Raw genomic sequence first — 22,784 nt, forward strand, 5'->3', positions numbered from 1 at the left:
AGGTAGAGCAGCCTCTTCTCCAGTACTAACCAACGTTAGTCCTTCTTGCTTCTTCTGGAATGACAGGCTCCATTGACAGGATAATGGCATAAGCCAGGAGGCAACAACAGCCCGGCCATTTTGCCATCCTCCAACTACCCCTGTCCACCCTCTTCAAACACTAGCCTGCCTTCTCTCCAACTATCTACTCCACCTACTTGTAAAGCTATAAAAACACAGGAGCAAAAATGTATCCTTCCAGAGCTGGGAAGAACACCATACTTTGAGAATTCTGTCTCCCTTCCTAATGAGTCTTTATTTGCAAAGTCCTCATTCTGACATCAGAGAAGTCTCATCCTATTTCATGACTTGCAATTTCATGCCATCAGCATGGTATCAGTTCTGAGCCTTTCAATTTCTGCCAATAAACTCATCTTTCTTCTTCTTGTTTCTTATGTGTAACTTAACCAAACAGTTCTTTGACACTCTGCCTTACAGTAATTTCCCACGGCTTCATAATTTGCCTTTGAGGGATACCCCTAAAACATGATGCTTCTGTGCTGGAGTTCATTGTGTCTGGGATGACTGTTCTCATCAAACCTTGCGTGCTCCAGGGACATTGGAGTCAACAGTACTTTGGAACAGGGGGATTCCTTCAACAGGTCAGCTCTGACAACTTCCCTTAGCTGGGATCCTCAGATACATTTCACAGGGTATCAAGAAATGGAAGCCAATTAAAGGTTAAGGACAGAAACAATACACATTTAAACGTGATAATATGTTCCTTTACAGTTCAAGCCCAAGTTCAAGGCAATGTGGATGTTATGTGGACTGATTTGCTGCTATTCTTTTTCATTCTATAAAAAGGTTTTTTTTTGTTTTGTTTTTTGTTTGTTTGTTTTTTTTTTTTAAGAGCTGGAGCATTTTCTCAGTTCTTTTTGTACTGTAGGCACATTTAATTTGCCAAAGTGTAACCCAAACTCTGATGGAGGGGTAATGAGACAGTGTCTCCTCCCTGCCCTCCATACACACTCTCACTCTCCCACTTGACATGTTCAAAAACGCTTTTTGTACGAAAATCAAGTTTGTTCTAAAATTTTGGCAGGTCTCTCCACTTCTGATGGTTAAAAAATAAGTAAACAACAAGCATTAAATTAAATTAAAGGGCTACTGTTAACAGCAAATACATACTGCCACCATGGCAAGTTTTGAGTTTTAGAATTGGATTCTTTTATTTCCATACTTTAGTGTGTTCAGATGTTTCACGCATTTTAACTCCCCCCCGAGAGCTGTTTTTATTTAGTGGTTTGAGTATATAGATAACTTTGTTCTGTAGAAAACTGAGGCTATCATTGTCCCACACTTTTCTTTAAGCTTATTTTTCTGAAGGTATTATATGATAATTAAATTCTATGCCTCTCAGAATCATCCAGTTGATAATTTTGGCACAAGGTTACTTGTAAGAGTATTTGGGAGATTCTTCAAGAACTGCATTTATCTAGCATAACCCCAGACATATATAAAAAGCAAATTAAAAATTAACCCAGGAACGTGCAATCAAACTTCAAAGCAGGAAACCCTGAATTTTAGGGAATGTGGCCCGTATCAAATTCCAAGCCTATTATATCTACGAAGCTTACAAAAGAAAAAAAAAAAAAGAGTTAACAGGTACAGGCCCAGATGTATAATGAGAAACTGCTTCCTCTTTTTCTAACTACATAATGGAATATTCTACCACAGGGCCTGCAAGTCCTAACCAGGGCCTCAACTCACTTTTGCTTAGCTTTGCACTGTAACGCTATACTCTGGTTACTGTGTTCCCATCCAGTATTCCAGGTCACTTCTGCCTTCTACCGCTTGGAGTAGCTAGCTTGACAGTACAGCTCATACTGCACTAAGTTGAGGCTCTCAGCGATAACCTCTTGTGTTTGCAGCTATGCCAGCTGCAGAGCTTATCAACAGACATACCCAGCTGCTCAACACCATGTCCCTGTCAGGGGTTACTGCCTCCCCCCATCCCCTATTTCAGCAGTTCAATGTGAACATGCTATCTAAATTTTTTCTGCCATTCAAACATACGTAAACAGTTGAATTGGCCCATTCTCTTTCTCAGTAGCAGAAGTGCCGCAGATGCTCCTCGGAAGGCAGACGTTGCTATATGGCTATCCTTTGGGAGGTGAAAAATGAAGATATTGCATTTCTTCTTCACCTTCTGTTAATGGTACTGTAACCAGAACCACTGTGCAGAGTCACAGGGGCTGAAAAATTGCTGGTCTCCAGTAGCTGGCCTTTTTTTTTTTCTAATAAGCTCAAATTCTTCAAAATTTTTTGCAGTGAAAAGCTAAGAAACTGAAGTGAGAAGACAGACTGCTCTCTTGTTTCTCATGCAGTTTCAATTTTCATTTTGGATTTTCAGCACCCAGCGTGGTATTGTTAAATATGTTTACGCATTAATTTTCTGCTCTGTTTCCAGATCTACAGAAAAATCAAGCCAGAGTCAGAAACCCTGAACTATTTTCCCACAACTGCTCATGCCAAGTCCTAAAATATACAATTTAATTCTTTCACCAATTGTTGCAAATTGACCAATATATTGAGTTTATTTTCTTAGCAGAATTTATCTTTGTTCATCAGGAAGATCCAAACACATGAGGCCTTCATCCTTGGCCTGCCTAAAGCTCAGGGATGATCACAGTTTGGCCACACTACTGCTATGCCTTATCAAAATAACTTCTGTGCTCTTGCTCAATCACTGAGTTTCCCCAAGGACTAAACACTTCTACCACTGTTTGTACTTAAGCAAACAGTAACAAGTGGCCTGCTGTAGTCTGTACTACCTTTGCTTTTGCTGTTCCAAAGGAGGGATGGTAAAAATGATTAACTGTTTCCAGCTCTCACTCATGTTTCCCTGTCCTACCACCACCCAGACTAAAATGCAGTAAGCAGTTTTATCCACATAGGACTGTGGTGCTCACTATCAAGTTGTCAGCGTGAAAAGAATTACATGCAGCTTAAAATATAAATCATCCACAGATCGCATAAACAAATTACTACTTTTGCTGTTTAATATAAACAGTTGTGAGAGTTTGCTTTCTTCCGATTCATTTATATCAAGTCCATTGCAACTGAAAGAAGCTTTAAAAAAAATCTTTTGCCTCCCACAGAACAAAGTAACGCCTTAACTGTAAAATCTCTAAACTTAAAAAAAAAAAGTACCTATTGCAGCAAAGTTATTTTGGTTGGACAGACTTCAAGATTTCAAGATTTAAAAATAAAGGAAAATATCAACAAAATACAGACTGTGATAAAACGCAAATTTTGTGAGAATCTCCCTAAGTCAGACCTGTAGAAATACATATTATTTTGTAATTACTCTTCATTTCTGTTCATCAGCAATAGTGACTATAAAGTACATAGCTACAAGGTGACATTTTGGCTGATGCACTCGATTTTTATATATTACCTCCTCTACTTCTTTCATTAAAAACATTACTGCTACAATAGTCTGAAAACAAGTTATAATTTACAAATACAGGGTGGTCTTTTCCAAATCAAAAAACATGGACCTCAATTTGCTCCCACTGACTTTTTTGTGAGTAACAATCGGCCAACATTAAGCACCTTCAAATTTCTCAAGACCAAAACAGGCATAAGTAATCAATACCAGCATTTTAGAGAATTCAAAGACCTTAAAACCACAGTATTTAAAGAGATTAAAATAAAACAATTTTTCTATTTCTCCGAGTATTTGCAAGTTATTTTCAGACCTGCCAGTATCAAGACAGCAATCAAGAAAGGTTTTATTGGTGTTGGATCCCCTGGCCAGTGAGTGCCTGCACTGTAACAGCCTCATCTGCTTTTATTGCTCCCTTGATGGAATTCAGACTCTGTGGGAAGGGAAAGGAGCGGTCCAGTTCCAACCAGCAGCAAAACCACAGACAGGGATAAATCAGACCCAGGAAAATGGTGGAATGCTGCTCCAATCTTCTCAGCTGCCTCCCCTTTCCCTTTCCTCTCTGCTGTTCACTGAAAGCATGCCTTTTGCAGTCATCCTCCTCTTCCACGCAGTATCGCTTACTCTCAGCTGGTTAACTTTCCTGACACCCCAGTTCCTGCGATCACCATTTCCGTGAGGTGTTAAAGATAACTTCTGCCTTCCTGTCTCCAAACACCACCAATCCCTCCCCCACGGCTCAGATTTTCTATACCGGTCTCTGAAGAGTACTTCAAGACTACCATGACATATGAAGCTGACAAGCACTACATTAGTCTGACAACCCCCACCCAGCTTCTACACTCTTTGAAACTAAAATTACTTCTTCAGAAAGTACCTGGAAAAATATTCAGCCCTCACCTATGCTCTGGTGCAAGACAATGCAATTGGGTTTTAAAATATGTGTTTGGATTTCACTAGTTAGGCTCCTGTGAACAAACAGGGTCTGCAGATAAAAAAATCTTGTGTCTAAGACAGATGTTACATGCAACGACCCACATTTGGATAGACAGTGGAGTACTATGTCTTCACCAGAAGATAAATCTGGCGTCATTAAAAATAGTATGGTATAACAGACTGACATCTGCAGCCCGTTAGGCAATTTGACAGGTAGAACTAGCTGCTGTACATCACAGGAGACAAAACAACAAAAAAAATCTGTCTACATTCCTTGTCTACAAGACCTGTCAACTTACTTTGCCTGCTTTTGGGGCAGAGGAATAGCTGTATAGTTCTCCGTACAGGTGCCACTCAGATACACCCTCGCATCTATAATAGGGTTCTGTGCATATTTGAATATACTAAGGAGGTTATTTTTCTTCAAATAAAGTCTGTAGTATATGGACTATAACTAAGGCACTCAGCAGACTTCGATAGTTCAAAGCAGCAGCTGGAGACTGCAGAATTGACCACATTTTCATCTTCATGTCGTACCCTCTTAAAATAAAGGAGAAGCACAAATTCAGCATCACACTACCTACAGCTAGGTATGGCGACAGCAATTAAGTTAGCAAAAGGACACAGGGAAACTAAGTGATTAACTACTCTCCATGGACAAACAGCTTTCACTAGTGGAAAAGAATGAGGGAGAACATTCCTTAGCTAATTTTTCAATATATGTATTTTTAAATTCTCAACAATTCTTTCCTCAAGGAACAGGACAGCAACCATGTCATTATAATGAAAACCTAGCTTGTGTTTTGATACTAGAAAATATGTTGACTAAGTTCAGACACAGTCACCAACCACAGAAGAGAATGTTTTATGGAGACACTTCCAACCACTATGTTAAAAATTAGTTAATTTATATTGTCTAAAATGGTCTACTAGAAATGTGAGAAGAAAATATGGTTCCTCTTATTATTTCTCACCGGTTGGTCAAGTGTGAGTCCCCTGCCTCTTTCCTCTTCCCACCTCCAACAGTACTACACAGCTCACAGACCTCAGGACTGTGCATAGTCTCAGGAACAATGTTCTCACCTATTTTACACACGATGATTTGCAAAACTTCACTGTATAGCTTCAAAACACTTTGACATTTATTTTTACTGATGCACGCCAAAAAAATAAAAAGAAAAAAAATCAGGTAAAGCTATGACTACATTGATTTAAAATGGTGGGAGAGTATTTAAGATAATTTTCCCTATGACTCAATAAAAATCTGTTTGGAAAATGTTACTTTCTTTACATCATCTAGAATGCATTAATATGGTCATCCTGCTAGGTGATTCACCTCACACCAACCGGTAGCTTGCATACAATTAGTCCTAAGTGTGAAGTGATAATTGCTTTTTTGAGTTTCACTTTGTTTTAAACATCAGTCTTTAAATACCAGCAAGCACTAGGTCAAGACAACCTCTAATGTTAACCAAAAACCTTGCATATCCTACATGCTATTTTGATTTTAATCACTTCAATACACCTAATATTCACACCCAGTTAATCAGAAATGGAGTAAGATTTTCCTCAGCTGCCAAGTCAAAAATATTGTATTACATAATGTATATTATATACAATAAATCCATATTATTACATTATTATAAATACATGTCAATTATATACAGTTATATATAATACTATATATATCTTACTTGAACACTTCTGTGAATATTTTCCTGACAATATAAAAATTAGCCTTCTAATTCTCATTTTCCATTTCTGACAAAAAACTTACTATCTCAAATACACGACCTGCAGCCCAGCTCATGGAATCACAGAATTATGGGTTGGAAAAGGCCTCTAAGATCATCAAGTCCAACCATCCACCCAACACCACCATGCCTACTAAACCATATCCTGAAGTGCCACATCTGTACATTTTTTAAACACCCCCAGGGATGGTGACTCCACCACCTCCCTGGGCAGCCTGTTCCAATGTCTGACCACTCTTTCCATGAAGAAATTTTTCCTAACACCTAATCTAAACCTCCCCTGATGCAACTTGAGGCCATTGCCTCTTGTCCGCTAGTTACCTGGGAGAAGAGACCAACACCTGCCTCACTACAACCTCCTCTCCTCCTTGTAGAGAGCAATAAGGTCCCCCCTCAGCCTCCTCTTCTCCAGACTAAACAGCTCCAGTTCCTTCAGCCGCTCCTCGTAAGACTTGTTCTCTAGACCCCTCACCAGCCTCGTTGCCCTTCTTTGGACACGCTCCAGCACCTCAATGTCCTTCTTGCAGTGAGGGGCCCAAAACTAAACACAGCACTCCAGGTGTGGCGTCACCAGGGCTGAGTACAGGGGCACGATCACCTCCCTACTCCTGCTGGCCACACCATTCCTGATACAAGCCAGGATGCCCTTGGTCTTCTTGGCCACCTGGGCACACTGCTGGCCCATGTTCAGCCGGCTGTCAACCAACCAACACCCCCAGGTCCTTTTCCGCCAGGCAGCTTTCCAGCCACTCCTCCCCAAGCCTGTAGCGTTGCATGGGGTTGTTGTGACCCAAGTGCAGGACCCTGCATTTGGCCTTGTTGAACCTCATACAGTTGGCCTTGGCCCATCGATCCAGCCTGTCCAGATCCCTCTGCGGACCCTTCCTGTCCTCAAGCAGATAAGACACACCTGCCCAACTTGGTGTCATCTGCAAACTTACTGAGGGAGCACTCAGTCCCCTCATCCAGATCATTGATAAAGATGTTAAACAAGACCAGACCCAAAACTGAGCCCTGGGAAACACCACTTGTGACCGGCCGCCAGCTGGATTTAACTCCACAGAATCACAGAATCACAGAATAGTAGGGGTTGGAAGGGACCTCTGTGGGTCATCTAGTCCAACCCCCCTGCCGAAGCAGGGTCACCTACAGTAGGCTGCACAGGATCTTGTCCAGGCGGGTCTTGAATATCTCCAGAGAAGGAGACTCCACAACCTGCCTGGGCAGCCTGTTCCAGTGCTCCGTCACCCTCAGAGGAAAGAAGTTCCTCCTCATGTTCAGACGGAACTTCCTGTGCCTCAGTTTGTGCCCAAGTGCGCTCACCAGGCATGTGAACTCCAGTCACTATCACTTTCTGGGCTCAGCCATTCAGCCAGTTCTTCATCCAGGGAAGAGTACACCCATCCAAACCATGGGCAGCCAGTTTCTCCAGAAGGATATTGTGGGGAACAGTGTCAAAGACCTTACTAAAGTCCAGGTAGATGACATCCACAGCCTTACCTTCATCCAGGAGGCGGGTCACCTGGTCGTAGAAGGAGATCAGGTTGGTCAAGCAGGACCTGCCTTGCATGAAGCCATGGTGGCTGGGCCTGATCCCCTGGTTGTCCTTCACATGCCTGGTGAGCGCATTCAGGATGAATCGCTCCATAACCTTGCCTGGCACCGAGGTCAGGCTAACAGCCCTGTAGTTCCCAGGATCCTCCTTCCTTCCTTCCTTCTTGTACACGAATGTTACACTGGTGATCCTCCAGTCATCTGGGACCTCCCCTGTTAGCCAGTACTGCTGATAGATGATGGAGAGTGGCTTGGCCAGCTCCTCTGCCAGTTCCCTCAGCACTCTTGGGTGGATCCCATCCGGCCCCATAGACTTGTAAGTGTCCAGGTGGCACAGCAGGTTGTTAACTGCTTCCTCTTGGACTATGGGAGGTTTGTTCCGCTCTCCTTCCCTGTCTTCCAGCACTGGGGGCTGACTACCCTGGGAATATCCAGTCTGACTAGTAAAGACTGAGGCAAAGAAGGCATTAAGTACCTCAGCCTTTTCCTCATCCTTGTTGGCAATATTCCCCCTCACATTCAATAAAGGATGGAGGCTCTCCTTGGTCTGCTTTTTATTGTTGATATACTTGTAAAAACATTTTTTGTTGTCCCTTACAACAGTGGTCAGTCTGAGTTCTAGCTGGGCTTTTGCCTTTCTAATTTCCTCTCTGCATGACCTAACGAGACCCCTGTACTCCTCTTGAGTCACCTGCTCTTTCTTCCATAGGTGGTAGACCCTCCTTTTTTTCTTGAGTCCCAGCAAGAGCTCCCTGTTCAGCCAGGCCAGTCATCTTCCCCGACGGTTCATCTTGCAGCACGTCAGGAGTTAGAGATGTACACGCAGCTACAGGGCTATGATCTCACTGGCATCACAGAGAAGTGGTAGGATGGCTCCTATGACCAGAGTGTTGGAATGGAAGGATACAGGCTTCCTTAGGAAGGACAGTCAGGGGAAGCGAGGAGGGGGTGTTGCCCTCTGTGTTAATGACCAGCTGGAGTGCATACAGCTCCGCTCGGGGGTAGATGAGGAGCCGACCAAGAGCTTACGGGTCAGGATTAAAGGCAGGGCAGGGATAGGTGACATTATAGTGGGGGGTCTGTTACAGGCCACCTGACCAGGTAGATCGAGCAGATGAGGCCCTCTATACACAGATAGGAGCAGCCGCAGGTTCACATGCCCTGACGATATTTGTTGGTGGGACAACACAGCAGGGCATAAACAATCCAGGAGATTCCTGGACTACAGTGATAACAAATTCCTTCTCCAAGTGACAGATGAGCCCACAAGGAGAGGTGCTACGCTGGACCTTGTTCTCACCAACAAGGAGGGACTAGTGGGGAATGTGAAGCTCAAGAGCAGCCTTGGCTGCAGTAACCATGAAATGCTGGAGTTCAAAATCCTGAGGACAGTGAAAAGGGCGCACAGCAAGCTCACTACTCTGGACTTCAGGAGAGTGGACTTCAGCCTCTTCAGGAACCTACCTGGTACAGTACCATGAGACAAAGCCCTGGAGGGAAGAACGGCTCAAGTTGGTTAATATTCAAGGATCACCTCCTCCAAGCTCAGGAGTGATGCATCCCAACAAAGAGGAAGTCGGGCAAAAATGCCAGGAGGTCTGCAGGGATGAACAAGAAGCTCCTGAACAAACTCAAGCACAAAAACGAAGCCTGCAGAGGGTGGAAGCAAGGATAGGTAGCCTGCAAGGAATACAGAAAAACTGTCTGAGCAGACAGGGATCAGGTTAGAAAAGCTAGAGCCCTGATAGAATTAAATCTGGCCAGAGATGTCAAGGGCAACAACAAAAGCTTCTATATATATGCCAGTGATAAAAGGAACACTAGGGAAAATGTGGGCCCTCTCTGGAAGGAAATGTGAGAACCGGTTACCTGGGATAAGGAGAAGACTGAGGTACTCAACAACATTTTTGCCTCAGTCTTCACCGGCAAGTGCTCCAGCCACACGCCCCCAGGTTGCAGAAAGCAAAGGCAGGGACTGAGAGAATGGAGAATCACCCACTGTAGGAGAAGATCAGGTTCAAGACCATCTAAGGAATCTGAAGATGCACAAGTCCATGGGATGTGATGAGGAGCATGCAAGAGACCTAAGGGAACTGGCAGATGAAACTGCTAAGCCACTATTCACCATATCTGAGAAGTTATGGCAGTCTGGTGAAGTTCCCACTGATTGGAAAAGGAGAAATATAACCCCTATCTTTAAAATGGGAATAAAGGAAAACCTGGGTAACTACAGGCCAACCAGTCTCACCTCTGCACCCAGCAAGACCATGGAGTAGATCCTCCTGGAAACTATGCTAAGGCACATGGAAAATAGGGAGGTGACTGGTGGCAGCCAACATGGCTTCACTAACAGCAAATCATGCCTGATAAACTTGTCGGCCTTCTACAACAGGGTTACTGCATTGGTGGATAAGGGAAGAGCAACTGATGTCTACTTGGACTTGAGAAAAGCATTCGACACTGTCCCGTATGACATCCTTGTCTCCAAATAGGAGAGACATGGATTTGATGGATGGACCACTCAGTGGGTAAGGAATTGGCTGGACTTTTGCACTCAAAGAGTTGTGGTCAATGGCTCGATGTCCAAGTGGAGACCAGTGACAAGTGGCGTTCCCCAGGGCATGGTACTGGGACTAGCACTGTTTAACATCTTTGTTGGCAACACGCACAGTGGGATTGAGTGCACCTGCAAGTCAGCTGATGACACCAAGCTGTGTGCTGCAGTTGACACGCTGGAGGGAAGGGAAGCCATCCAGAGGGATCTGAACAGGCTTGAGATGTGGGCCTCTGTGAACCTCATGGGGTTCAACAAGGCCAAGTGCAAGGTCCTACACATGGGTCGGGGCAACCTCAAGCACAAATACAGGCTGAGCAGGGAATGGATAGAGAGCAGCCCTGAGGCGAAGGACTTGGGGCTTCTGGCTGATAAGAAACTCAGTTTGACCCGGTAGAGTGTTCTTGCAGCCCAGAAGGCCAACTCTGTCCTGGGCTGCATTCAAAGCAGTGTGGCCAGCAGGTCGAGGGAGAGGATTCTGCCCCTCTGCTCCGCTCTGGTGAGAGTCCACCTGGAGTCCTGCGTCCAGCTCTGGAGCCCTCAGCACAGAAGAGACATGGACCTGTTGGAGCGGGTCCAGAGGAGGGGCACAAAAATGATCAGGGGGCTGGAGCACCTCTCCTGTGAGGACAGGCTGAGAGAGTTGGGGCTGCTCAGCCTGGAGAAGAGAAGGCTGCGGGGAGACCTTATTGCAGCCTTTCAGTACCTGAAGGGGCCTGGAAGTAAGCTGCAGAGGGACTTTTTACAAGGGCATGTAGAGATAGGACAAGGGTTAATGGCTTTAAGCTGAAAGAGGGCAGATTTAGATGAGATATAAGAAAGACATTCTTGCCTGTGAGGGTGGTGAGGCACTGGCACAGGTTGCCCAGAGAAGCTGTGGATGCCCACTCCCTGGAAGTGTTCAAGGCCAGGCTGGATGGGGCTTTGAGCAACCTGGTCTAGTGGAAGGTGTCCCTAACTACGGCAGCGGGGCTGGAACTAGATGATCTATAAGGTCCCTTCCAACCTGAACCATTCTATGATTCTATGAAAGCAATTAGCCTTCCTTCCTCAGTATGGCAGAGAAGCAGAAATCCTTCCCATGCCTCAAAATAATATTTCATAGTCTTAGGCACAGACAGAGATTAAGATCAGGCACCAGATTGCTCCAGGCGGTTATGCAGTGCTGTAAAGTTAAGGAAGCAGAACTACATAAAAACCAAGTGGCCAATCTTTCTTATATTTGAAGCTGCATACCCAAATCCTCATGTGACCAAGTTACAAAAAAATTCCTGAGACATGGGACATCTGGAAAAAGGGAAGAAACTGAGCTCAAGAAGTGGTTCATAGATGGAGGGTAGCAATGGCTGGATAGACCTGAGGTGAGCATACAGCTGAGTGACTTGCAATGCCAGCTTGGGAGCCTTCCCTGCCCCTGTATCTCTCCTGGTTGTCAATACAGTCTACACACAGCAGCTCTCCACTGACTCAGGCATTGTAGTGACTGGCTTCAACATCCCAGGCTGACGGCTAAAGCTACTTGGGATGACTCACAAGCAGCACAGGTATCACAGGTACTTCAAAAACATCAGTTACTATTCTAGTAATGCTGGACTTGAAAAATGCCTTATGCTTGTTGACCTGAAAACACTAACCATAATTTTCTGACAAGAGTCAATATTATTCACGTTAAAGAGAAAGAATCCAGACAAATAATAAACATAGGAGCAATACAGCAATTTTTTTTTTTTTTTACTGCCTTCCTCTTGTTCCACCAAACTGAGTAATGAAGTATTCTTCATTAGTTTACTGGGGCAAAGCTACTTTCCATAGGGATATTACTTGTTGTTCTGACCCTTCTGATTCTTACGTGACTATGCACCACACCGTCTAAGTCAGAACTCACATGGGTTTGGTTTTTTTTTTTTTCTTTTTGTTTTTTTTAAGAAAGCCTACCTCTGTAGTGGTCCCAACGTCAGCAGATGGGCTGTAGGTACTGGTGTCTGGTGGAGCGGTACCAACACTGCTTTTAACTGGAGAGCTAGGAGGAGCAGGTCCTGTCATGGTTTCGGTATAGACAGAAGATTGATATAGAATTCCTTTCCTCTGAATTTTATTCCAAACTTTACTTGCGATCTCAGCCAGTTCATACAGAAGCTGCACCTAAAAAAACCCCACACATTTAAGATAAAGCTTTCCTTGATAAGGTGAATGAAAATCATCAAAGTCCTCCACTGAGACTTAGAATGTAGCAGAACTGTTCTGATAAGTAACTACGTTGCGATTAAAGTAATTAACATCAGTTACAGTATCGTGATTTTGATAAAAATAATCTATGTTTTGTCTAAACATATGGTAGGTAGCTCATAAAAACATAACCAATAACATGGTCTCGTAAAACTTTTACTAACATCAATTTCAACAACTAAACAAAGGTAATTTGTGGTATATTTCATATGTACAGATATTGCCTCTAGAAAAAGGCAAACATACAAACCTTATGAAAAATCAACAATGGAAAAATTATTCATTTAAATGGTATTAAAATAACGATCCCCTGCAACATACAGAACTATTGTATGTTTTAGGAAGAATATCCACTATCAAACTCAATAGTCTCCTGGCATATGTCATCCCAATATTCAGAAACGCGCTGTTTAACTTGTACATTGTTTGACTCGGTTCTAAGATATTTACACAAGTTTTTGTAAATAAGCATTAATCACCGAATTGTATGACAACATACTGCAATGTACTGTATAAAACAAGCTCAAAGAAAACTACAAACAATATATAAGCAGATCCACAGCTGGATACCATAGCCAACTTGCCATTATAAAAAATGGCAATTCTCGTATTTATAAGAACCTTAAGCCTCAGGACACATCTACTCTATGAAGCTGACTTCTTATGTGGGCAGAACAGATGCAGAAAAATGCTGTTGTCAATCTACATTTGATATAAAACAGTACTTGATTTTGTGCGTGAGAGTGTGTGATGAAGTCTCAAAGTACATGCTACAGTCCTTTCTTAAGAGGTGAAGTGCTGGAATTTTATAAAAACCTTCTTAATTCATCTTGGATTTTCTTTTGAAGTTTCAAGGCTTACACTGAGCAGGTCGTATACTCTTTTGACATAATTTTTCCTTAAAGGAGATAAACTTCTCAGTACTTTTTTGGTCTTCATATACAGACCAATCTACAGACAAACAGTAACTCTGGCTGTGGCAAACAGTTCTTTTAGTTATGCTTTAAAATGTTTTGTGTCTGTAGCACTCTGATATGCACTGGTAGCCTTTAAATTACTAATTGCAAATTTCTAAGTTTTCCTGAGTCTCTTCCCTGTAACTCAGAAAGATCAACTAATAATGTCTATCTGACTGAGTAATATAACATCAACTAGTGTTGACACTTAACTGGCAAAAAAGTCTCTAGAAAATTAATAGGATACAGGCACTTATCCAAATCATACATGCTTGTAACCTCCACTCCCTCAAAATATTTTTTGGTCAAGAAGCCAAAGGATAATTTAAGCTATACTTGTCTTAATGAAGCAGGGCTTCCAGAAATTTAATTATGCTACTGTTCATAAAGGCACAAAAAAATGCAACAGAAGGGAATGATGCAACTTCTGTGTTTACATACATGCTCATACACAAGGTAAAGAGGTTTGTCATCAGCTAATCCAACACTGAAGAGTTTAAAATCTTACTGGGGTTGCAACAGTCATAATCATTAAAGCTAATAATTACATATGTTACGAGGGAGATTTTTTAAAAATTACTCAGGCTAGAATCTTTGCAGCCACTCTGAAACAGTGGCTATTTCAGACAGCAGTAGCCATCTCTCTGAACACTGCCAGCAATGAGACAGCCAAGTAGTATGACCCTAATACTCTATCCTGCTCTGAAACCAGAGACAAAACAAGTTCACCAAGAAAAAAAGGCACCTTTTGCTTACAGAGAGATGATTTCCATGGAGATATGTTAAAAAATAAAAAACATCAAAAAGCCTCGCAACAAAACTTCATTAAAACAAAAAAGAAGGCTATGTCTATATGTAAATAAAATTTTAAAGCTTCAGATAAAGAGCTGAAGTTAAGTCTTTTGAGTATTTTTAATACACGTAATTTTATTCCATTTGTTGTTACTTAAAGTGGAAGGTCTTGTTGGTTGCTTTTTTTCAAGTGAGTAGTAGTATTTTGAAAATCCAGTTCTGATTATATTAGAAGAGATAATGTAGCTGTAAGGTCTCTCCCCTTTACAAGTATTTTTGAGTATAACAGTTAATACATAATAATTTAGTACACTCTATTCAAGAGCAGAAAAATGGTATGACACAAATAGGAATAACTCTGCCAGTATTTGTTAAGAAAAGTTTCCCTCTCTCACTGCTTCCACTCCCTCCCCAGCAAAACCACACATAACTCAGTAAGATCCCACTGACTACTTGGCAAAATCTGTAAAGTTCAATATGTTACAGCATTTTATGCTTAAAAAATAACACATTACTACAAAATCAAAAACTACAACAAAAGGCAATATCCTGGCAATTTTGCACGCTGGAAGTATCCGTTGACTTTAAACAAATACAACCATCAGAACATGAGTTCTTATTAAATCATAATAGTCATATAGTAAAATACTTCACCTTTGCTAGCATCTAACAAATTCACTGAGTATCACCTACTTAAAGGCTGTCATCTATAGACAAAATACAGCCCGCCATTCTAAAGAATCAAATTTCATAGTTACTCTACTGTGAATTTATAACTATCAAATGTTGTTTATGTAATTGTATTTTCCATCTTCTCTTCTTGAACATCTGGTTAAAGAAGACTGATGTGGTTTTTTTCCCTTTTGCATCAGTAAAGAAGAAAGGACAAGGCAGATGTAAGAGAGAAAGTACAGCTCAAGAACTTTCATTAAACTCAAATAATTTGTCCGCATCCTTTTCATCATTATAATACTTCAGTAAACGAATAACATCACAGTGAACAAGGACATGCTTTAAGAAAACAATATTTTGTCTGATATTCCACTGTACAACTTCATTTTAGCATTTCCCTATACTCATAATATTATTTACAAGGTGCTTACAATTTGAATTTTCTAGTGCAAACATTTTCTTACAGTTTGCAAAAAAGATTATTTGATCACATTTTGTTGAAAAGTCGAAAATGCATTTTATTTACTCCAATTTTGTTTTTAAATTGCCACCCAAATTTACATAAGGCTGCCACTTATAACAATGCCATCCTGCTTATAAATTAATACTGTTAATGTATTACATACATTAACCATGAGATTAATTGGAGATTTTAAAAAAATCAGAATTAATCTGACAATTTGCTGGAATTCCATTGAATGTACTGATCAACTGCAGTCAACTATTTTACTACATGAACATCCCAAAATATTTACCAATTCTGCAATATCAAGATAAATTTTGTACAGTTCTATGAAAACTAATACAAAACCAGGCAGATTTCCATAGGCTGTGAAATCATCACATATGAATTCATTAAACTTTACAGAAATACCACAAAGTTGTTAAGTAAAGCTTTCAGAAGTACTTAAACATAAAACATAAAATTGTCAGCAAAATCATGATTTTGTCCTTTCCTATTTATATGTTTATAACACAGTGACAACCCTTCATGTGTGCAAACACATCCGTCATACAACTTCACATGTCTGAGTAGACCTTGTTGAGGCTGCTCAACTTTCAATTTTAATTTGCAATGTCCAGTGTGCAACCTCACTCTACCAACCCTCTTCCTAGTGAGTGTGAGTCCATCTAGTACAGAAGACAATGGCATACAGCAAATGAGTCAGAAATGACTTGAACAGAAGGCAGTGAATGGGGCAGGAGACCGCACATCAAGGATAAAATAAATACGTAGTTTAAAACACTGGTTTCATTCACCGAACATGGAATGAGGCACGGGAAAAACTGCATGTGACTGAGAAACATATTGTAATGAGTACACAAGGGATAACATTAATATTACACCAGCCACCTTAGCTTTACTATTCCCAGACTTAGATCATAGGTCCAGAAATCTTTGCAAACGTGATGTGCTGTCTATCAGATCAAATTTGTAATACTTTGTGTTATTTCCCTTTCTTTCTATTAAATGAAGCAATAAACAGTCCATTTGGTCCATGACGTCTTTTGAAAAATCCTACATACGGCTAAAACTGGAGCAGACAGCACATGAGCGCAGAGCCCTACTCAGACCTCAACAGATTCACAGTTCTCGGGAACAAGAGTGTTCTCTCCAGCACCACTGGAAATGCTGCAACTGTCAGGACAGTGGTACTCAAGTTACAGTAAAGATTACTCAAAATTTTGCATAGAAAACCTACTCTATTTAGTACTACAGCAAACTTGATCCAGGTCAGTAGAACACAGGGTGCACTTTCTGAAAATCTAGCAACATCTTTGCCTTTCAATAAACATAAATGAGGTGGTAACTTTTGTTTATGCATACTCATTTGAGTTTTCTTCCCTTACTAAAGGATACCACTGTTTGCCTAAAAAACATTTCATGTTTGAAGAAGGGCTCGTTCTATGAAAATATGGTAAAAAACTACATGAAACCACTTCAACATATGAATCCACAGTGACAGCAGAACAGCACTGTAGCATTTAATGGTACATCTGCAATTCATTTTACTCCATCAGCAAAAAGATGCATTTATACTGTAGCTATTACACTTTGAGAAGAGTTTACATTACAAAACTTGAGAGAGCTTCAAAGCAAATCTTAATCTAAGCACCTTGATCTTGATGGCCCAGTAAAAAAAAATTAAGATAGAAGAGACCTTCTTCAACAAAATGCAGAACAATTGTACTTAAATAGAATTATTTTGCATTTCCTTTCATAAATCAATTAAATGTACCAACCTGGGGGTTGGAGCATTTTATTTCAAGGGACTCAAGGTCGACATGTAGGCAGACAACAAATGAGTGTCTGGATTCTGGCCCCGAAGCAAGCAGTTTCTGTGAAGTAACAGCTAAAGTAGAAGTACAGCCCATTGGTTCCACTAAATTAAGTGTCATCTGCTGTCCAAGAAGAGTATATACACTGAAATGATGCAGACTGATAGTCCATGGAAAAGCATCACCTAATGATTAAAAAAAAGGGAAAACAGTTAAATAATTGCATAACAAAAACTAGGCAATTATTTTCTCAAAACTCAGTAAAAGCCTTATCCTAACCCCCCTCAAAAGTCAGTAAGTGCAATTAACAACCATTAAATAGATCCCAAACTATCACAAATATAATTCAACTATCAATTCCATTCTATCCCTCAAAATCTAAACAATAGAAATATATTTTTTACACCTTTTTAAAAATTGAAATCCATTGGGAATTTTGACCCCATAGTCTTTAAAGAACATTATTTTTGCTTTACATGATTTTCCTCAAACCGAGAAGTATCCTGAAACCACTGCCTACTTCTTTCAGCACATGGATGGCAGAGGCAGTTCGTTACATTATATACTTCTATGTGTTTACCAGTGTTAATGCTAAAAAAGAGCATTGTCTTTCTCCCAAAAATTTTTAGCTTGCCTATCAACAAGATAGTGGTGCCATGAAGTAAAGCCTATCCCAACAGCCTATCCCATTCTCACTTGCTCAGGCAAGTGAGATCTTGATCACAGTGCAGCTCTTCCCACGGGCTCCGCCTAACTTCCTAGGAACAGAATGGTGATGGATTTTGTAGAAACAAATTACTATAGACATATGCTAAGCACTTCATTTCTTATATTCAGGAGGGAGCCTACCCAGAGAAGTGCCTGGCAGCCTACTATGAATCATCATGCATGATCAGTGAGGGAACTGGCCGTGTCCAGCTGAACAACAAAATGGCTGCAGCTTCGGTACAGGCTGTTTTCTTTAGATTGTCAACAGATGGGAAAGAAAAGGAACAGTTTCCAAAGCAGGACCACAGAGAGAATTATTTAGGTAGGTCTTTTAGAGGCCAACAGGAACTCTCTTCAGGGAGAGAAAACCTTAAACAGCTCTACCAGCTGGAGCTGAAACGAGCTGGGAACACAGAGTATGGAAACCGAAGCAGAATCCCCGTGGCGGGTTTGACCTTGGCTTGCTGCCAGGTTCCCACCAAGCCGCTCTGTCACTCCCCTCCTCACTGGACAGGGGAGAGATGATATGATGAAAGGCTCAGGGATCAAGATAAGGACAGGGAGATCACTCAGCAATTACCATCACAAGCAAAACAGACTCAACCTGGGGAAATCAGTTTAATTTATTGCCAATTAACACCAGAGTAGGATAATTAGAAATAAGAACAAATCTAAAACCACCTTCCCCCCACCCCTCCCTTCTTCCTGGGCTCAACTTTACTCCTAAATTCTCTACCTCCTCCACCTTGAGCAGCGCAGGGGGACGGGGAATGGAGGTTTACGGTCAGTTCGTCATGGGCTGTCTCTGCTGCTGCTTCCTCCTCACACTCTCCCCCTGCTCCAGCATGGAGTCACTCCGACAGGAGACAGTCCTTCATGAACTTCTCCAATGAACCCCTTCCCAGGAGCTGCAGTTCTTCACAAACTGCTCCAGCATGGGTCCCTTCCACGGGGTGCAGTCCCTCAGGAACAGACTGGTCCAGCGTGGGTCCCCCATGGGGTCGCAAGTCCTGCCAGCAAACCTGATCCAGCGTGGGGGGCCTTTCTCCACAGGGCCACAGGTCCTGCCAGGAACCTGCTCCAGCATGGGCTCTCCACAGGGTTACAGCCTCCTGCAGGACTCATCCACTTGCTCTGCTGTGGTGGGGTCCTCCATGTAGCTGCAGGGTGGATATCTGCTCCACCATGGACTGCAGAGGGACAACCTGGTCTTCACCACAGGCTGCAGGGGCATCCCTCCTCTGGCGCCTGGAGCTCCTCCTCCCCCTCCTTCTGACCTTGGTGTCTGCAGAGTTGTTTCTCTCACATATTCTCACTCCTCTCTCGCAGCTGCTGTTGCACCGCAGTTTTTTTCCCCTTCTTAAATACATTATCACAGAGGTGCTACCAGCATCCCTGATCAGCTCAGCCTTGGCCCACAGCAGGTCTGTCTTGGAGCCATCTGGAACTGGCTCTGTTGGACATAGGGGAAGCTTCTGGCATCTTCTACAGAGGCCACTCCTGCAGTCCTCCCCGCTACCAAAACCTTGCCAGCTAAACCCTACACAATCCCACATTTGATAACTGGATCTCGGAGAAGGAATTTAGGCTCTGTGAGAGACACTCATCCAAAACTCAAAGAATGCTCAACAAAAGTGATGAAAAGGAGACAATGAAAGATATGAGGGTAATTCCCATTTTACCTGAAAGAGATTTTTTTTTTAATCTTTAGAAGTACGAGAGCATAACAATTATTTCAGGGTTGTTTTGGTCATGTCCCCCCCTGAAGAAAGTCTCCATCATTCCATTTAAAATGAGATTTTCTGCTGAGGAAGTTGGGCCTTTTTGTCCCTACTTGAATGACAGAGAGTCTGTGCCCAGCATGTGAATTTTCGATCCACCAAGAGAAACTGCCTGCCCCAACTCAAAGTAACATAGAAGTGGCTGGACACAGTCTCAGATCCAAACACAGCAGGCTGGTGAGCATCCGCAAACCTCAGCCTGGGCTGAAACAGTCTTCATCTTTGTACAGAGCACATCCATTTGGAGAAAGAGAAGGAGAAAAGTTCTTCCTCCCGTACCAAAATTCAGAAGCTTATTTGGTATGAGGTTTTGTTTTTCAAGATTTGGGCCTGGAGTCATGGGTAAGAAGAATCCAAATTAATCTAATACCCCAGAGACATGGAAGCCAGTCTTGAGAATCAGAACAGAAGACAGCAGACAAATACAAATGCACATTGGGATGGACTCTTGGAGTCTCACAAGGCAATAAAGAATTCAAACTAGTGTATTTAAACAATATACGGAGAGCGTGTTTGCTGCCTAGTGTGGCCTGCGGTCAACACTGTCCTGCGAGAAATCACATCACTCAGAAATAACACAAATTAAGTGTTTGTGATAATTTAAAAGAAACTTTAGAAAAGTTCTGAAATTAAAATAAATCTGGATCCAAACATCTTTTTACCATATTGTTTTAGTAAGAGTTCTATTGTTTCTTCCACAGGTGGCACCAGCACTAAATTTATATGGTCAGGAGTATCTATCAGGATAGTCAGTGCGTCTCATCCTAAGAACTGAAAACTTCAGTAGTTTTTTTTCGAAGCTATACTGAAGAATTCAGCTCAGCCAATGTAACTTGAAAATATTTTGGAAAGATTTCAGATTAGAAATTTAAAAGCAGTTAACAATCTGTGGTTTTTCCAACTTTAGCCAGCCAAGAAATACAAAATATTAATTGTAATGGAAAAAATTCAAATACGAAGACAACTCTAATGATGTGTTTCTAATTACTACACATGAACTTTGTTTTTCTCTGTGACCACCACAGTAAATTAACATCATTTATATTTCATGGATTAGAAAGAAACAATCCCCAAAGAAAATACTGAATGTTAACTCTACTATGCTGCACACATTATCTACCTTAAAAGGAAAATACCAATCAACTTTTATCAATGCACAGAAACGACAGTATGCTGAACAAACACTGTAGTAAAGATATGGTAAATTTACAGTTAAAAAATCCTCCCTAATGCCATCAATTATGTCTTCTTCAGCTCCATATACACCACGTGACCATTCTAACATTATACTGGAACTGTCCACTGGATAAATCCTTGTTTTGTTGTTGTACCTATGTTTGCTTTATAATCCTTTTTTAAAAAAAACTTTACCTGCATTCATTCGCAGATTGGTTTTATGAAACTATTTAAACAATAAATTCAAAGTGTTCAAACATCAAAAGCAACATTGTTTATAGGATTTAGATCAAAAATTATTTCTTAGTATGAAGGAAGGAAAAGCCTGTGCCACACTTGATCGATATTTTCTCTCATGTATAATATTGTTTTGTCACCTAATTGCTGAGATTCTTCTACACTGAAATATTACAAGTAAACCTGACAGTGCCTTCAGTGGAACTAGAGGTCACTCCACATCTCTTGTGGGCGAGATTATAAAAGATACACATGAACAACCCGTAGGATGGTTGAAGACTCTGGATAATTCTATATTCTAATAATTCTAAAAATTTTAAATTTTTCAAATATCACTACTGTTTTAAAAAACTTGAAAATGTATTCATTAAGATATTTCAACTGATTTGATAACTTCTTACATTTAGAACTATCACTTTCAGATCTTTGGCAGTTGACTGACCCAATTACCGGCAATTTTCAAAGAACTGGCATTCATCATCTATCTGCTATTTGCAACAGTTCAGCAAGACTCCTCTCATACAGAGTGTTTGGGTTATTTTTCCAATATATATAATTACTAAATTTTGCTCTGTGCAAGCACTTTCTCTGGTAGTTATTAGACTTACTTGGCTTCTTAACTAGAGTCAATGCTCATTGTAAGCCTTTCCATCTGCGTGACATACAACACTGATAAACGTACTTTACTAATAATTGTTCTATGTTTGCTCTCACTTTTATATGACTCTTCATTTTAAAAACCAGATTGCACAAGTGGCAGTTGTACACAACGTTGCGTATACAATGTTGACAGTTGTACAAAAGAGAAATTTGGTTTGTTTAAAATAAGTAATGATAGGAGAGAGATGATGAAAGCTTTATCATGCATATGATCTGGGATCTATTCCCAGGCCTGCTAAAAGTATCCCTTCCAAACTTCAAAAAGCATCTTGACTACTCTGTCTTCATTTCCCTTTCCGTGCCCACATTGCAGGGTCTTTACATGGATTTCCAATGCGCTCACATCCTCATATGACATGCAATGTTTAAAAGAAAAAGATATTGCAGCCATTGCATGTTAGGTCACTACTGTACTTCACCCCACAGAAGCAGCTGTATGGCTGCATATCCTAGGTGCACCCAGCTGAAAGCCCTAAGGGCTCTGCCCAAGTCCAAAGTTCACTTCCAGCAGATGAGATTTAGTTCTACAGACTTCAAAAGTAAGCACAAACACACAGGCTTTTCTAACTTAAACCCAGCTACAAGAGAGCTCTAACAGCTAAACACAACATTAGCAAGTTATTTATGCAGATCTTCATTGCTATTCAGATACTGAAGAACATCACTAAAACGTGAGAGCTAATTTTATAAGGTCATTAACCATAACAAATAAGTTCAATACAATAATTATCATGTTTTATAGATGGTGACATTGAATATCAACTCAGATAGCACACTATTTGAATGTCAGATATACATCTTACAATTTACAGAAATTGTTTTTCAGTTGTTATATTGAAGCGGAAGCATTTTTTTAAATCTAAAGCAAGATGATAACTTCTAAGAATGGCCAACATATTGGTGCTCTCCTTTAAATATAATATAACTTTAATTAAACTACCTTTAATTTACTAATTTAACTACCTTTTTTGAAGGATGAAATATGTATGTTTCTATTATATTGTATACTTTATGACCAATATGTTTCACAATAATTAATTCACATACTAATATCAGAAGCTCTAA

The 22,784-nt window shown here is 41.0% G+C and overlaps 1 protein-coding gene across 7 annotated transcripts in view; it reads right to left on the reverse strand.

Annotated features, from left to right (window-relative positions):
* The window catches only part of VPS13B (vacuolar protein sorting 13 homolog B), a 482,877-nt gene that overhangs the window by 208,298 nt on the left and 251,795 nt on the right, over nt 1-22,784 (reverse strand). For all 7 annotated transcript variants that reach the window (XM_075415801.1, XM_075415802.1, XM_075415804.1 and 4 more), the window contains exons 24-25: nt 17,122-17,342; nt 12,167-12,373 (exon numbers count right to left, since the gene is read on the reverse strand). In XM_075415801.1, coding sequence (XP_075271916.1) covers nt 12,167-12,373; nt 17,122-17,342 — 428 coding nt within the window. The remainder of the gene's footprint in view (nt 1-12,166; nt 12,374-17,121; nt 17,343-22,784) is intronic.

This window comes from Opisthocomus hoazin, chromosome 3, assembly GCF_030867145.1.
Source record: "Opisthocomus hoazin isolate bOpiHoa1 chromosome 3, bOpiHoa1.hap1, whole genome shotgun sequence".
Lineage (NCBI taxonomy): Eukaryota > Metazoa > Chordata > Aves > Opisthocomiformes > Opisthocomidae > Opisthocomus > Opisthocomus hoazin.